Here is a 17,500-nt window from a genome sequence, read left to right on the forward strand (position 1 = left end):
TTCTGAAGACAAATCCAACATTTTACAGCTTCCAGACTTTCATCAGGATGGTTTTACTGATTTGTCTGGTTCTTCTCTGGACTTGTCCTGGATCTGGGTCTAAACTCGACACCAGTGAGCTTCGTCTTCTTTTTTCTGATTAGCTTTCTCTTTCACGTTTACTTTGCGCTCGTTTGAGATTTTCACACTTTTTACACAACTAGAAACATTTGAATGTAATTTGAATATAAAATCTGTTGTTTTAACAGTTTACAGGACATGGTTAGTCAGCTTGTAAGAATCTGCTGAAATGAGCTGAACAGTTTTCCGTACTGTTAAATTTACAAACAGAACCATTTTCTATATTTTATTGATGTGTAATTATGTTGTTTTATATTTAAGTGCTGTGTAAGATTTATTATAACTTGAAAATGAATACAGTAATTAGACTTGCACAGTACTAATATCAGCTGGTGTTGTATAACTAGTATTCGTTAGTATTAAATAGCATTAGTACTGGTTAATATTACTTAGAATGGAGAACCCGTAGGAAATCCACGCAAACACGGGGAGAACATGCAAACTCCACACCGAGAGGACCCCGGTCACCCCGCCGGGGAATCAAGCCCAGGCCCTACTTGCAGTGAGGCGACAGCGCTACTCGCCACACCACCGTGCTGAAATAAGCTTAATATAAAAACGATCACATCAGCAGGTTCTCCGTTCCTCACCAACCACACGACCGTATCCATACAAACAGGACACAGACATGAACGTGGATCACGGCGTTCCCTCCATTATATTCTCCTATCCCACTTTCTGAGCGTAATATTCCTGAAATAGTGTAATTTTTAAGCATAAACTGCTGCTCGGTAATGATACTGACTCAGAGAACTTGTAGAGGTGAATTCCCACTCTAATGTCTTCGGGGTTTCTCTAACACTAGAGGGCGCTCCCAAGTGTGTCCAAAATGAATGGGTTGATATGGAGCTTTTGAGCAAAGTCGTAGTTTATAAATTGTTGAGTTCCATTCACTCCCAGTCATTGAGGACTCGCTCGCGGGCGCCCTCTGCTGTTCAGCAGTGCTGTTTTAATATAACAGTGGAAATAAGAAGCGGCCAGACTCCTCATACCCTCTGTGACTAGGCCTGATGTAAAATGATTTAGTTGAAAGCGCTGTCGCTGTCACTGTGCCAGATTGGGTACGGCTGTAATAACCGGCTTTATTTATAATATTAATGTTAAAATTATTTACTAAACTAATTTACAAAGAATAATGAAAGGAAGAAATTAAGGAAAATTAGTAGATTGGAATGTGTAAGCTCAGCAAACGTAAAAAAAAGTGGTTACTTAAGGGCAACACCGTTAATTTTGCGAAATGAGTGAATCATTGAGTGGTTTAAGTGGAAACAGTCATTCAGTAATCACTGGTTTGGTGTGAAATGCGCTTTTCTAGAGAAACTGAGTCAGAATTCTTCACCATTGTAGTGATAGGAACCAGACGTCCGTCTGTTAGATATATTAGATATATTTTGTCTGTGTTTGTCAGTGAGCTCACATGGGTGTTATAAGCTTTATATGTCACGCTGATTAAGGTAAAATAGTGCTAAACTGGGAAAAAGACATTTTCACTGGGCATCATTTTTCCTTTCGCCCTGTGTTGTTTGGGTTGGGTTTGTGGTCCTGTAAAGTTCAGAATAGGGTAATTGATCGCTCAGTGGTGCTGAACTGCCCCAGGAGGCAGAAATAAACGGAGTAGCTTCTTTTAATCCGCTGCACCAGAAACCCTGAAGCTGTGGCTGACAGTTCGGCTAATACCGAGCAGACTGAGGTAAAAGGTGACGGAGACTAACTCAACTTCCCGAAGACCAGCGAAAAATGCCCGACGACGCGTTCAAATGCGGCTGTGTGAGGAAACGGCCGCCGCATTTTCCTCCACAGAGGCCGGACTCGAGGCAAGAGGCGTCCGTGGGGGAAGCTCATCGATCGCGGTTAGCCGTTAGCTTAGTGCGGAGTAAGCTAACGGCTAACATCGCGTTCCCTCGCAAATATTTCGCGTTATGATCCAACGGTTTGCGCGAGGGGTTGGAACTCTTAATAAAGACGTGTAAACGCGCTTATATTCGCCTCAACAGCGAAAGTCTCTGCTTAAGCTCAGACGTGAAGCGGCTCGTTGAGTTTACGTTGGTGTTGGATTGAAACATAAAGACGGCGTCGCTTCTCAAAACCATGATTCTGTTATTTAGTGACTCAAACTGCCTGTGAGACCGACTGGCCTCGTACAGTAACGTTAAAAGCTATATTTACAGACATTGCAGAGAACAATAGCTGAAATAGACTGGCCAGACTGATCTCAGACTGGCCAAACCCAGCTCAGACTGGCCAGACTGATCTCAGACTGGCCAAACCCAGCTCAGACTGGCCAGACTGATCTCAGACTGGCCAAACCCAGCTCAGACTGGCCAGACTGATCTCAGACTGGCCAAATTGAGCTCAGACTGGCCAAACCCAGCTCAGACTGATCTCAGACTGGCCAAACCCAGCTCAGACTGGCCAGACTCAGGCCAGACTGGCCAAACCCAGCTCAGACTGAGCTCAGACTGGCCAGACTCAGGCCAGACTGGCCAAACCCAGCTCAGACTGGCCAGACTCAGGCCAGACTGGCCAAACCCAGCTCAGACTGGCCAGACTGAGCTCCGACTGGCCAAACCCAGCTCAGACTGGCCAAACCCAGCTCAGACTGGCCAGACTGAGCTCAGACTGGCCAAACCCAGCTCAGACTGGCCAGACTGAGCTCAGACTGGCCAAACCCAGCTCAGACTGGCCAAATTGAGCTTTAAGCGTAAGTGATGCTAAAACAAAGCTCTAATGTAGGCAGTGTGGCTGGTAGAACGCCTCTGGTCCTAGTTTCATTAAAAACTGAAAAACGACAAAGATGGAAGTACAAGGTTTTCTCTCGACAGCGCAATGTACTTAATAAAATTACTCAAAACAAGTCAAAATGTTTGGAAACTTAGTAACCTTAACAGGAGGAATATTACATATCAGCTGTATTTGAAGCGGCACTAAACTGAATACAGGAACTGGAATTACGCAGTATTAGTATTAGTTACTGTTAAATAACTAGTATTAGTTAGTATCAAATATTATTCCTTAAAATTTGTTGAGTACTTAGTGTCATATGGCTAGTAGTGTACATAGCATTAATTACTATTGCTATCAGTTAGTTAATATATGTATAATATTATCAGACAGTATAATCTGAATATTGTTGTTAGTGTTACACAGTAATTAGTATCAGATGGTATTAGATGTTAGTATTAGATAGTATTAGCATCAGATTGTATAGATAATGTTAGTATTAAGTAGTATTAGTATCAGATGATATTAGATAATGTTAGTATTAAGTAGTATTAGTATCAGATGGTATTAGATAATGTTAGTATTAGATAGTATTAGCATCAGATGGTATAGATAATGTTAGTATTAAGTAGTATTAGTATCAGATGGTGTTATATAATGTTAGTATTAAGTAGTATTATTATCAGATGGTGTTATATAATGTTAGTATTAAGTAGTATTAGTATCAGATGGTATTAGATAATGTTAGTATTAAGTAGTATTAGTATCAAATGGTATTAGATAATGTTAGTATTAAGTAGTATTAGTATCAAATGGTATTAGATAATGTTAGTATTAAGTAGTATTAGTATCAGGTGATATTAGATAATGTTAGTATTAGATAGTATTAGTATCAGATGGTGTTATATAATGTTAGTATTAAGTAGTATTAGTACCAGATGATATTATATAATGTTAGTATTAAGTAGTATTAGTATCAGATATTATTAGATAATGTTAGTATTAAGTAGTATTAGTATCAAATGGTATTAGGTAATGTTAGTATTAAGTAGTATTAGTATCAGATGGTATTAGATAATGTTAGTATTAAGTAGTATTAGTATCAGATGGTATTAGATAATGTTAGTATTAAGTAGTATTAGTATCAAATGGTATTAGATAATGTTAGTATTAGATAGTATTAGTATCAGGTGATATTAGATAATGTTAGTATTAGATAGAATTAGTATCAGATGATATTAGATGATGTTAGTATTAGATAGTATTAGTATCAGATGATATTAGATAATGTTAGTATTAAGTAGTATTAGTATCAGATGATATTAGATAATGTTAGTATTAAGTAGTATTAGTATCAGATGGTATTAGATAATGTTAGTATTAAGTAGTATTAGTATCAGATGATATTAGATAATCTTAGTATTAAGTAGTATTAGTATCAGATGATATTAGATAATGTTAGTATTAAGTAATATTAGTATCAGATGGTGTTATATAATGTTAGTATTAAGTAGTATTAGTATCAGATGGTGTTATATAATGTTAGTATTAAGTAGTATTAGTATCAGATGGTGTTATATAATGTTAGTATTAAGTAGTATTAGTATCAGATGGTGTTATATAATGTTAGTATTAAGTAGTATTAGTATCAGATGGTGTTATATAATGTTAGTATTAGATAGTATGAGTATCAGATGATAGTAGATGTTAGTATTAGATAGTATGAGTATCAGATGCTTCTATACACTTTCACTTAATAATATTTAGCATTAGATGTTAAAATTTAACTGATTAGTATTAGAGCAATTCTGAATTGCTGATAAACATGAAGTCATGATTTCCGCTGCTGGTTAGAATCGGGAGTCTAAAACGCCGTCTCTCCCGTTTCCCTCAGATATAAAGTGTGTGGTGATTAATCTGGAGTATGTAAACTGCACGTGGGATGACGAGGGCCTTCCTCAGGAGAACTGCACTTTCAGAAGCAGGTCAGTTTAATTCTGTAGATCTAACCTGTCCATCACAGCTCTGCTCAGATTCAGACACGGCTGTGTTTGCTCTCTCAGGTATGAAGGAGGTCCTGAAGCTGAATGCCAGATGTACCTAAAGGTCAATGATCTCAACGTGGGCTGCAGATTTTCTTACAGCGAAGAGAAGCTGAACAGATTTACTCTCCTGCATGCTTGGCTGTACAGCGCTAACGGCAGTGTGGTGGCTGAACATCACCGTAACCTCATTAACATGGGTAGGAACAGAGACTTAACAGCTCAGTTACACTACAGCCAATACATACACCAGTCAATGAATATATCAGTAATATATTGCCAAATTTCCCCATTTTCCCAAATGTAATCAATCAGCCAAATCTCTAATAGACTTTTTGGGAACACTTACTATGAATCCTGTATTCGGTATATATTTTATAAATGCTTAATAAGGCATTAAAGGGCATATATATGACCTTATAATACCTGGCACAAGCTTATAGATGTGCTATTAAGTTCATGCAAAACACTTTAGAAAGCAATAAATTAGGTCTCCATCAGGCATTACAGTATCTGTTCAGTTAATGAATTGTAAGTGCATATAACTTGTGATGTGTCTGGATGTTATGCGTAAAATAAACCAGAACCTTATTATTATACAGTACATCATAAGAATAGAATAGTATAAAATTTTGTTTCTGGAAATTTGGCTTCATCATGTTGCACAAAAATTGCCATATAACCCATTATAAAAACATTTCTAAAACATTGTGAATATATGTTTCATAGGAAGTGTCACCAACTTTTCTTCACAATAATTCAGATTCCCCACAAGGGGGCACTATTAGCACACAAAACAGGGAGGAAACCCACACCAGCAGGAGCTCACAAACACGTATGCTTTGACCTATGTTATAAATCAGTGATGAGTTTCAAAATGGGAAGGGAAATAGTTTATTACGCTCAAGGTAAGGCTGAATGCTATTTTTAATTTAATCAATAATTTCTAAAAAAAAAAAAAGATCTAGTTATGGCCAGCTGGGCTGATAGCTCACAGAGCTAAACCACATGTCTAAATTTGATGTTCTGGCAAACTCTGTCTTTAGAGTTTCTTCCTTCATCACTTCAGCAATAGAAATAGTATTTTAACTACAGACGTAACACATTTTTAATACGTTTTTTATTATCCTGGCATTTAAAGTTCTGTTTATTCTCTCTGTTCTCTAATCAGTGAAGCTGGATCCTCCGTACAACCTCACGGTGGAGATGAAGAACCCTGAGCTTTATCTTTATTGGAACAGCAGCAATAGAACCAAAGCAGTGTGTAAAACTAGCCAAGTTCGGTACAAGATCAACCACAAAAACTGGCAGGTAAACAGAGTTAATAATTAAAAATCACACTGTATTGCTCAGTATGTCTAGGACAGTTCCCGTTTCCTCCAGAGGGGGCGACAAAGTCTCATTCCCAACAACTAAACAATCAACTAACATTAATACAGTAACACTGTAACAACAATATTGATAAACAGTAAGAGCAAACGATACGTTGGGAAACTTCAGTAATGTTTACATGCTAGAATCAAACATCAAGAAACGAGGAAAGTTAAATTTTCCAGGATATTCGCAATTAAAGAAAATCAGGACTGGAGTTTGGATCATGGATCAACGGATCATGGAACACTTGAAGTTTCCTCAGATCTGCTTCTTGTTTCTCCTCAGCTTCAGAGCGAAAGCACTGAGAGGAACTCCTTCAGTCTGCCGTTCCCGAGCACTCAGAGTCTCTACGAGTTCCAGGTGAGGGTGAAGATGTCAGATACCTGCGGCAAGTCGGAGATGTGGAGCGCCTGGAGCGAGTCGGTGTACTGCGGCTCCATGAAGAACGTCAACGACACAGGTACCCATACATCAGCTCCTTAACCTTCAGACCTGTATCTAGGAGGTCACAAACTTTTTGGGCAAATGATCCCAAACAAACAGAAGGAACGTTCTGTGACTCCAAGCCTTTTCAGCACTCTACACTTTTATTCCAGGTTTATCAATTAGCATAAAAATATGAACATTTTGTCAGTAACGTACTGTACTGTGCGAAACTCAGACACCAAAGCGCGTCACTGCAAGTCAATTATCTCTGTATTGAGTTTGTAAAAACACCATGCAGAAGTTTGGGGTGCTCCTGGTCAAATGACGTTGAGTGAAAGTAAGTTAAAGGAAACCCGTTATGCGTTCCCGGTTTTCCTCTTTCCTTAAGTGCACTGTAGCTTTTTTTGCATGTAAACGTTCTTCAGTCCCAAAGCTCAGCGTTCCCTCCAGAGGGAGAACCTCTCTCCCGCAGAACCCACTTTTCTCAGCTGCCTGAAACGCCTCGTTGGAATTCCAGCCCTTTTCCATTGTTACAGAATGACATCATCTCATAAGACAGTCCCTACTGCCCGCCTACTGGCAAGCTCCGCCTCCTGGCACAGCGCACAGCGGCTACTGGAAGAGGAGGAGTGTGGTCAGTGCTGTAGCATGTGGAGAGACGCTGACCGGACTTTCAGGATCCACTCTGGATCAAACTGATCCGGCAGAACCGACACCGCTGGAGAAACAGCCACAGCGGAGTTACAGCTGCTGAGGAGAGAAGGGTCTGTCTGCAGACTGCAGGACAGGGGTGGAGCGTGGAGGGGCAGAACCGCTCTAGAGGCTGACCGATCAGAACAGAGTGGGCCAGTTGACCAATCAAAGCACAGTTGGGCCTTCAGGAGGCGGGGCTTAAACACACAGGAGCTCTACCAGAGCATAATCGGTCCACTTTGTCATCCTCTACAGAGAGCACATTTTAATTTATTACTGTTTATTTACTGAAAGTAACATTTTGTCTTTTATGTTTTCCCAGCATGTTAAATTCAGCAAATAAACAGTAACTGTGAATTACAACCATTTCCAAAAAAGTTGGGACGCTGTGCAGACTGTAAATAAAAATAGGATGCAATGATGTGCAAATCATGTAAACCATGTTTTTTAAGGAAAATACTACAAAGACAACAACTCAGATGTTGATACTGAGAAATTTTCTAATTTTTTGAAAAATGTTTGCCCATTTTGAATTTGATGCCAACAACACATTGCAAAAAAGTTGGGACGGGGGCCTGTTTACCACTGTTTCATCACCTCTTCTGTAATACATGCAGAATGTGGTTTGACATCGTCCTGCTGAAATAATCAAAGCCTTCCCTGAAAAAGACGTCGTCTGGACGGCAGCAGATGTTGATAAAACATGTTTATATCATTCAGCTTTAATGGAGCCTTCACAGATGAGCAGGGCACCCAGGCCATGAGCATTAATGCCCCCTAAACCATCATGAACACTGGCTTTAGAACTGAGCACTGATAACAGGCTGAGTGGTCTTCAGCTCGGAGGACACAGTGTCCATGATTTCCATAAAGAATTTCAGATGTTGATTCGTCGGACCGCCAGACACTTTTCCACTTCCCCTCAGTCCATTTTAAATGAGCTCAGGCCCAGAGAAGGTGGCAGCGTTTCTGGATCCTGTTTATATTTGGGTTCTTTGTGTTTTAGAGTTTAACAGCGTTTGTGGATGCAGTGATGAACTGTGTTCACAGTCAGTGGTTTTCAGAAGTGTTTCTGAGCCCATGCAGTGATTTCCACTACAGAATCATGTCTGTTTTTAATGCAGTGCTGCCTGAGGGCCCAAAGATCACGGCCAGCAGATCCTGGTGTTCAGCCTCGTCCCTCACAGACAGAGATTTCTCCAGATTCTCTGAGTCTTTAATGATATTCTGCACCGTAGACGATGAAAAGCAGAAGCTCTTTGCTGTTTTATGTTGAGAAACAATTGTATTTTGTTTTTGTTTACTCTCAGATGGTATTAGATAATGTTAGTATTAGATAGTATTAGTATCAGATGGTATTAGATAATGTTAGTATTAGATAGTATTAGTATCAGATGGTGTTATATAATGTTAGTATTAAGTAATATTAGTATCAGATGGTGTTATATAATGTTAGTATTAAGTAGTATTAGTATCAGATGGTGTTATATAATGTTAGTATTAGATAGTATGAGTATCAGATGATAGTAGATGTTAGTATTAGATAGTATGAGTATCAGATGCTTCTATACACTTTCACTTAATAATATTTAGCATTAGATGTTAAAATGTAACTGATTAGTATTAGAGCAATTCTGAATTGTTGATAAACATGAAGTCATAATTTCCGCTGCTGGTTAGAATCGGGAGTCTAAAACGCCGTCTCTCCCGTTTCCCTCAGATATAAAGTGTGTGGTGATTAATCTGGAGTATGTAAACTGCACGTGGGATGACGAGGGCCTTCCTCAGGAGAACTGCACTTTCAGAAGCAGGTCAGTTTAATTCTGTAGATCTAACCTGTCCATCACAGCTCTGCTCAGATTCAGACACGGCTGCGTTTGCTCTCTCAGGTATGAAGGAGGTCCTGAAGCTGAATGCCAGACGTACCTAAAGGTCAATGATCTCAACGTGGGCTGCAGAGTTTCTTACAGCGAAGAGAAGCTGAACAGATTTACTCTCCTGCATGCTTGGCTGTACAGCGCTAACGGCAGTGTGGTGGCTGAACATCACCGTAACCTCATTAACATGGGTAGGAACAGAGACTTAACAGCTCAGTTACACTACAGCCAATACATACACCAGTCAATGAATATATCAGTAATATATTGCCAAATTTCCCCATTTTCCCAAATGTAATCAATCAGCCAAATCTCTAATAGACTTTTTGGGAACACTTACTATGAATCCTGTATTCGGTATATATTTTATAAATGCTTAATAAGGCATTAAAGGGCATATATATGACCTTATAATACCTGGCATAAACTTATAGATGTGCTATTAAGTTCATGCAAAACACTTTAGAAAGCAATAAATTAGGTCTCCATCAGGCATTACAGTATCTGTTCAGTTAATGAATTGTAAGTGCATATAACTTGTGATGTGTCTGGATGTTATGCGTAAAATAAACCAGAACCTTATTATTATACAGTACATCATAAGAATAGAATAGAATAAAATTTTGTTTCTGGAAATTTGGCTTCATCATGTTGCACAAAAATTGCCATATAACCCATTATAAAAACATTTCTAAAACATTGTGAATATATGTTTCATAGGAAGTGTCACCAACTTTTCTTCACAATAATTCAGATTCCCCACAAGGGGGCACTATTAGCACACAAAACAGGGAGGAAACCCACACCAGCAGGAGCTCACAAACACGTATGCTTTGACCTATGTTATAAATCAGTGATGAGTTTCAAAATGGGAAGGGAAATAGTTTATTACGCTCAAGGTAAGGCTGAATGCTATTTTTAATTTAATCAATAATTTCTAAAAAAAAAAAAAGATCTAGTTATGGCCAGCTGGGCTGATAGCTCACAGAGCTAAACCACATGTCTAAATTTGATGTTCTGGCAAACTCTGTCTTTAGAGTTTCTTCCTTCATCACTTCAGCAATAGAAATAGTATTTTAACTACAGACGTAACACATTTTTAATACGTTTTTTATTATCCTGGCATTTAAAGTTCTGTTTATTCTCTCTGTTCTCTAATCAGTGAAGCTGGATCCTCCGTACAACCTCACGGTGGAGATGAAGAACCCTGAGCTTTATCTTTATTGGAACAGCAGCAATAGAACCAAAGCAGTGTGTAAAACTAGCCAAGTTCGGTACAAGATCAACCACAAAAACTGGCAGGTAAACAGAGTTAATAATTAAAAATCACACTGTATTGCTCAGTATGTCTAGGACAGTTCCCGTTTCCTCCAGAGGGGGCGACAAAGTCTCATTCCCAACAACTAAACAATCAACTAACATTAATACAGTAACACTGTAACAACAATATTGATAAACAGTAAGAGCAAACGATACGTTGGGAAACTTCAGTAATGTTTACATGCTAGAATCAAACATCAAGAAACGAGGAAAGTTAAATTTTCCAGGATATTCGCAATTAAAGAAAATCAGGACTGGAGTTTGGATCATGGATCAACGGATCATGGAACACTTGAAGTTTCCTCAGATCTGCTTCTTGTTTCTCCTCAGCTTCAGAGCGAAAGCACTGAGAGGAACTCCTTCAGTCTGCCGTTCCCGAGCACTCAGAGTCTCTACGAGTTCCAGGTGAGGGTGAAGATGTCAGATATCTGCGGCAAGTCGGAGATGTGGAGCGCCTGGAGCGAGTCGGTGTACTGCGGCTCCATGAAGAACGTCAACGACACAGGTACCCATACATCAGCTCCTTAACCTTCAGACCTGTATCTAGGAGGTCACAAACTTTTTGGGCAAATGATCCCAAACAAACAGAAGGAACGTTCTGTGACTCCAAGCCTTTTCAGCACTCTACACTTTTATTCCGGGTTTATCAATTAGCATAAAAATATGAACATTTTGTCAGTAACGTACTGTACTGTGCGAAACTCAGACACCAAAGCGCGTCACTGCAAGTCAATTATCTCTGTATTGAGTTTGTAAAAACACCATGCAGAAGTTTGGGGTGCTCCTGGTCAAATGACGTTGAGTGAAAGTAAGTTAAAGGAAACCCGTTATGCGTTCCCGGTTTTCCTCTTTCCTTAAGTGCACTGTAGCTTTTTTTGCATGTAAACGTTCTTCAGTCCCAAAGCTCAGCGTTCCCTCCAGAGGGAGAACCTCTCTCCCGCAGAACCCACTTTTCTCAGCTGCCTGAAACGCCTCGTTGGAATTCCAGCCCTTTTCCATTGTTACAGAATGACATCATCTCATAAGACAGTCCCTACTGCCTGCCTACTGGCAAGCTCCGCCTCCTGGCACAGCGCACAGCGGCTACTGGAAGAGGAGGAGTGTGGTCAGTGCTGTAGCGTGTGGAGAGACGCTGACCGGACTTTCAGGATCCACTCTGGATCAAACTGATCCGGCAGAACCGACACCGCTGGAGAAACAGCCACAGCGGAGTTACAGCTGCTGAGGAGAGAAGGGTCTGTCTGCAGACTGCAGGACAGGGGTGGAGCGTGGAGGGGCAGAACCGCTCTAGAGGCTGACCGATCAGAACAGAGTGGGCAAGCTGACCAATCAAAGCACAGTTGGGCCTTCAGGAGGCGGGGCTTAAACACACAGGAGCTCTACCAGAGCATAATCGGTCCACTTTGTCATCCTCTACAGAGAGCACATTTTAATTTATTACTGTTTATTTACTGAAAGTAACATTTTGTCTTTTATGTTTTCCCAGCATGTTAAATTCAGCAAATAAACAGTAACTGTGAATTACAACCATTTCCAAAAAAGTTGGGACGCTGTGCAGACTGTAAATAAAATAGGATGCAATGATGTGCAAATCATGTAAACCATGTTTTTTAAGGAAAATACTACAAAGACAACAACTCGGATGTTGATACTGAGAAATTTTCTAATTTTTTGAAAAATGTTTGCCCATTTTGAATTTGATGCCAACAACACATTGCAAAAAAGTTGGGACGGGGGCCTGTTTACCACTGTTTCATCACCTCTTCTGTAATACATGCAGAATGTGGTTTGACATCGTCCTGCTGAAATAATCAAAGCCTTCCCTGAAAAAGACGTCGTCTGGACGGCAGCAGATGTTGATAAAACATGTTTATATCATTCAGCTTTAATGGAGCCTTCACAGATGAGCAGGGCACCCAGGCCATGAGCACTAATGCCCCCTAAACCATCGTGAATACTGGCTTTAGAACTGAGCACTGATAACAGGCTGAGTGGTCTTCAGCTCGGAGGACACAGTGTCCATGATTTCCATAAAGAATTTCAGATGTTGATTCGTCGGACCGCCAGACACTTTTCCACTTCCCCTCAGTCCATTTTAAATGAGCTCAGGCCCAGAGAAGGTGGCAGCGTTTCTGGACCCTGTTTATATTTGGGTTCTTCTTTGTGTTTTAGAGTTTAACAGCGTTTGTGGATGCAGTGATGAACTGTGTTCACAGTCAGTGGTTTTCAGAAGTGTTTCTGAGCCCATGCAGTGATTTCCACTACAGAATCATGTCTGTTTTTAATGCAGTGCTGCCTGAGGGCCCAAAGATCACGGCCAGCAGATCCTGGTGTTCAGCCTCGTCCCTCACAGACAGAGATTTCTCCAGATTCTCTGAGTCTTTAATGATATTCTGCACCGTAGACGATGAAAAGCAGAAGCTCTTTGCTGTTTTATGTTGAGAAACAATTGTATTTTGTTTTTGTTTACTCTCAGATGGTATTAGATAATGTTAGTATTAGATAGTATTAGTATCAGATGGTATTAGATAATGCTAGTATTAGATAGTATTAGTATCAGATGGTGTTATATAATGTTAGTATTAGATAGTATGAGTATCAGATGCTTCTATACACTTTCACTTAATAATATTTAGCATTAGATGTTAAAATTTAACTGATTAGTATTAGAGCAATTCTGAATTGTTGATAAACATGAAGTCATAATTTCCGCTGCTGGTTAGAATCGGGAGTCTAAAACGCCGTCTCTCCCGTTTCCCTCAGATATAAAGTGTGTGGTGATTAATCTGGAGTATGTAAACTGCACGTGGGATGACGAGGGCCTTCCTCAGGAGAACTGCACTTTCAGAAGCAGGTCAGTTTAATTCTGTAGATCTAACCTGTCCATCACAGCTCTGCTCAGATTCAGACACGGCTGCGTTTGCTCTCTCAGGTATGAAGGAGGTCCTGAAGCTGAATGCCAGACGTACCTAAAGGTCAATGATCTCAACGTGGGCTGCAGAGTTTCTTACAGCGAAGAGAAGCTGAACAGATTTACTCACCTGCATGCTTGGCTGTACAGCGCTAACGGCAGTGTGGTGGCTGAACATCACCGTAACCTCATTAACATGGGTAGGAACAGAGACTTAACAGCTCAGTTACACTACAGCCAATACATACACCAGTCAATGAATATATTAGATTAGATTAGATTAGATTCAACTTTATTGTCATTGTGCAGAGTACAAGTACAGGGCCAATGAAATGTAGTTAGCTTCTAACCAGAAGTGCAATATATAACATTATTTACATAAAGTGCGGTGGTAACAGTGACCAGTGCATAAATATAACTGTTATATACATGTGTGTATAAGTGAAATGTGAAATATGTAATATAAAATATGAGACATACAATATAAAATATAGTGTTATATATGCAGTGTTATATGTATCTATCTATCTGTGTATTATGTTTATATACAGGAATGTACATATTGAATATATAGTATATAATATACATATATACATAACACATACATAAAGTGAGATATGCAGTAATATGAATGTAGGTTATTATATACACATGTGTATACAAATATAGACATGTAGATGTAATAGATACTGTACAGATCAGGGAGCAGCAATACAAATGAAAGTTGTATGAATGAAGTATATCATCAGTGCTGAAGGTGTTGGAAGTGCAGTTTTTTAAAGTGACTGTGTAGCGTTCGTCAGGATAACCGCCTCAGGAAAAAAGCTTTTCCTAAGCCTGCTGGTGCGGGAGCGGAGGCTCCTGTAACGCCTGCCAGATGGTAAGAGGCTGAAAAGTCTATGATTTGGGTGGGTAACATCTTTGATGATGTTTCTTGCCCTGCCCATGCAGCGTTTGTGGTATATGTCCTCGATGGTGGGTAAATCGGTGCCTGTGATGCGCTGCGCCGTTTTTACTACCCGCTGGAGTGCTTTGCGGTCAGCAGCGCAGCAACTGCCGTACCATACAGAGATGCAGTTGGTGAGTATGCTCTCAATGGTACAGCGGTAAAAGTTCACCAGGATCCTGGGAGACAGGTGAGCTTTCTTGAGGCTCCGTAGAAAATAAAGGCGCTGCTGCGCCTTTTTGATGAGGACGGAGGAGTTCAAGGACCAGGTGAGATCCTTGGAGATGTGGAGACCAAGGAACTTGAAGCTGGACACCTGGTCCACTGCAACTCCACTGATGGAGATGGGGGTGTGAGCCTGGTTCCTAGTCCGTAATATATCAGTAATATATTGCCAAATTTCCCCATTTTCCCAAATGTAATCAATCAGCCAAATCTCTAATAGACTTTTTGGGAACACTTACTATGAATCCTGTATTCGGTATATATTTTATAAATGCTTAATAAGGCATTAAAGGGCATATATATGACCTTATAATACCTGGCACAAGCTTATAGATGTGCTATTAAGTTCATGCAAAACACTTTAGAAAGCAATAAATTAGGTCTCCATCAGGCATTACAGTATCTGTTCAGTTAATGAATTGTAAGTGCATATAACTTGTGATGTGTCTGGATGTTATGCGTAAAATAAACCAGAACCTTATTATTATACAGTACATCATAAGAATAGAATAGAATAAAATTTTGTTTCTGGAAATTTGGCTTCATCAGGTTGCACAAAAATTGCCATATAACCCATTATAAAAACATTTCTAAAACATTGTGAATATATGTTTCATAGGAAGTGTCACCAACTTTTCTTCACAATAATTCAGATTCCCCACAAGGGGGCACTATTAGCACACAAAACAGGGAGGAAACCCACACCAGCAGGAGCTCACAAACACGTATGCTTTGACCTATGTTATAAATCAGTGATGAGTTTCAAAATGGGAAGGGAAATAGTTTATTACGCTCAAGGTAAGGCTGAATGCTATTTTTAATTTAATCAATAATTTCTAAAAAAAAAAAAAGATCTAGTTATGGCCAGCTGGGCTGATAGCTCACAGAGCTAAACCACATGTCTAAATTTGATGTTCTGGCAAACTCTGTCTTTAGAGTTTCTTCCTTCATCACTTCAGCAATAGAAATAGTATTTTAACTACAGACGTAACACATTTTTAATACGTTTTTTATTATCCTGGCATTTAAAGTTCTGTTTATTCTCTCTGTTCTCTAATCAGTGAAGCTGGATCCTCCGTACAACCTCACGGTGGAGATGAAGAACCCTGAGCTTTATCTTTATTGGAACAGCAGCAATAGAACCAAAGCAGTGTGTAAAACTAGCCAAGTTCGGTACAAGATCAACCACAAAAACTGGCAGGTAAACAGAGTTAATAATTAAAAATCACACTGTATTGCTCAGTATGTCTAGGACAGTTCCCGTTTCCTCCAGAGGGGGCGACAAAGTCTCATTCCCAACAACTAAACAATCAACTAACATTAATACAGTAACACTGTAACAACAATATTGATAAACAGTAAGAGCAAACGATACGTTGGGAAACTTCAGTAATGTTTACATGCTAGAATCAAACATCAAGAAACGAGGAAAGTTAAATTTTCCAGGATATTCGCAATTAAAGAAAATCAGGACTGGAGTTTGTTGATAACGGATCATGGAACACTTGAAGTTTCCTCAGATCTGCTTCTTGTTTCTCCTCAGCTTCAGAGCGAAAGCACTGAGAGGAACTCCTTCAGTCTGCCGTTCCCGAGCACTCAGAGTCTCTACGAGTTCCAGGTGAGGGTGAAGATGTCAGATACCTGCGGCAAGTCGGAGATGTGGAGCGCCTGGAGCGAGTCGGTGTACTGCGGCTCCATGAAGAACGTCAACGACACAGGTACCCATACATCAGCTCCTTAACCTTCAGACCTGTATCTAGGAGGTCACAAACTTTTTGGGCAAATGATCCCAAACAAACAGAAGGAACGTTCTGTGACTCCAAGCCTTTTCAGCACTCTACACTTTTATTCCAGGTTTATCAATTAGCATAAAAATATGAACATTTTGTCAGTAACGTACTGTACTGTGCGAAACTCAGACACCAAAGCGCGTCACTGCAAGTCAATTATCTCTGTATTGAGTTTGTAAAAACACCATGCAGAAGTTTGGGGTGCTCCTGGTCAAATGACGTTGAGTGAAAGTAAGTTAAAGGAAACCCGTTATGCGTTCCCGGTTTTCCTCTTTCCTTAAGTGCACTGTAGCTTTTTTTGCATGTAAACGTTCTTCAGTCCCAAAGCTCAGCGTTCCCTCCAGAGGGACAACCTCTCTCCCGCAGAACCCACTTTTCTCAGCTGCCTGAAACGCCTCGTTGGAATTCCAGCCCTTTTCCGTTGTTACAGAATGACATCATCTCATAAGACAGTCCCTACTGCCCGCCTACTGGCAAGCTCCGCCTCCTGACACAGCGCACAGCGGCTACTGGAAGAGGAGGAGTGTGGTCAGTGCTGTAGCATGTGGAGAGACGCTGACCGGACTTTCAGGATCCACTCTGGATCAAACTGATCCGGCAGAACCGACACCGCTGGAGAAACAGCCACAGCGGAGTTACAGCTGCTGAGGAGAGAAGGGTCTGTCTGCAGACTGCAGGACAGGGGTGGAGCGTGGAGGGGCAGAACCGCTCTAGAGGCTGACCGATCAGAACAGAGTGGGCCAGTTGACCAATCAAAGCACAGTTGGGCCTTCAGGAGGCGGGGCTTAAACACACAGGAGCTCTACCAGAGCATAATCGGTCCACTTTGTCATCCTCTACAGAGAGCACATTTTAATTTATTACTGTTTATTTACTGAAAGTAACATTTTGTCTTTTATGTTTTCCCAGCATGTTAAATTCAGCAAATAAACAGTAACTGTGAATTACAACCATTTCCAAAAAAGTTGGGACGCTGTGCAGACTGTAAATAAAAATAGGATGCAATGATGTGCAAATCATGTAAACCATGTTTTTTAAGGAAAATACTACAAAGA

The 17,500-nt window shown here is 40.2% G+C and overlaps 1 protein-coding gene across 1 annotated transcript in view; it reads left to right on the forward strand.

The window, feature by feature from the left end:
- Positions 1-17,500, forward strand: part of il2rga (interleukin 2 receptor, gamma a) — a 44,264-nt gene that overhangs the window by 23 nt on the left and 26,741 nt on the right. Inside the window, exons 1-13 of the mRNA XM_037547520.1 lie at positions 1-114; positions 4,736-4,826; positions 4,905-5,083; positions 6,055-6,194; positions 6,543-6,717; positions 9,097-9,187; positions 9,266-9,444; positions 10,416-10,555; positions 10,904-11,078; positions 13,337-13,427; positions 13,506-13,684; positions 15,717-15,856; positions 16,199-16,373. The exon at positions 1-114 is cut by the window's left edge and continues 23 nt beyond it. Coding sequence (XP_037403417.1) covers positions 48-114; positions 4,736-4,826; positions 4,905-5,083; positions 6,055-6,194; positions 6,543-6,717; positions 9,097-9,187; positions 9,266-9,444; positions 10,416-10,555; positions 10,904-11,078; positions 13,337-13,427; positions 13,506-13,684; positions 15,717-15,856; positions 16,199-16,373 — 1,822 coding nt within the window. The 5' untranslated portion in view covers positions 1-47. The remainder of the gene's footprint in view (positions 115-4,735; positions 4,827-4,904; positions 5,084-6,054; positions 6,195-6,542; positions 6,718-9,096; positions 9,188-9,265; positions 9,445-10,415; positions 10,556-10,903; positions 11,079-13,336; positions 13,428-13,505; positions 13,685-15,716; positions 15,857-16,198; positions 16,374-17,500) is intronic.

This window comes from Pygocentrus nattereri, chromosome 18, assembly GCF_015220715.1.
Source record: "Pygocentrus nattereri isolate fPygNat1 chromosome 18, fPygNat1.pri, whole genome shotgun sequence".
Lineage (NCBI taxonomy): Eukaryota > Metazoa > Chordata > Actinopteri > Characiformes > Serrasalmidae > Pygocentrus > Pygocentrus nattereri.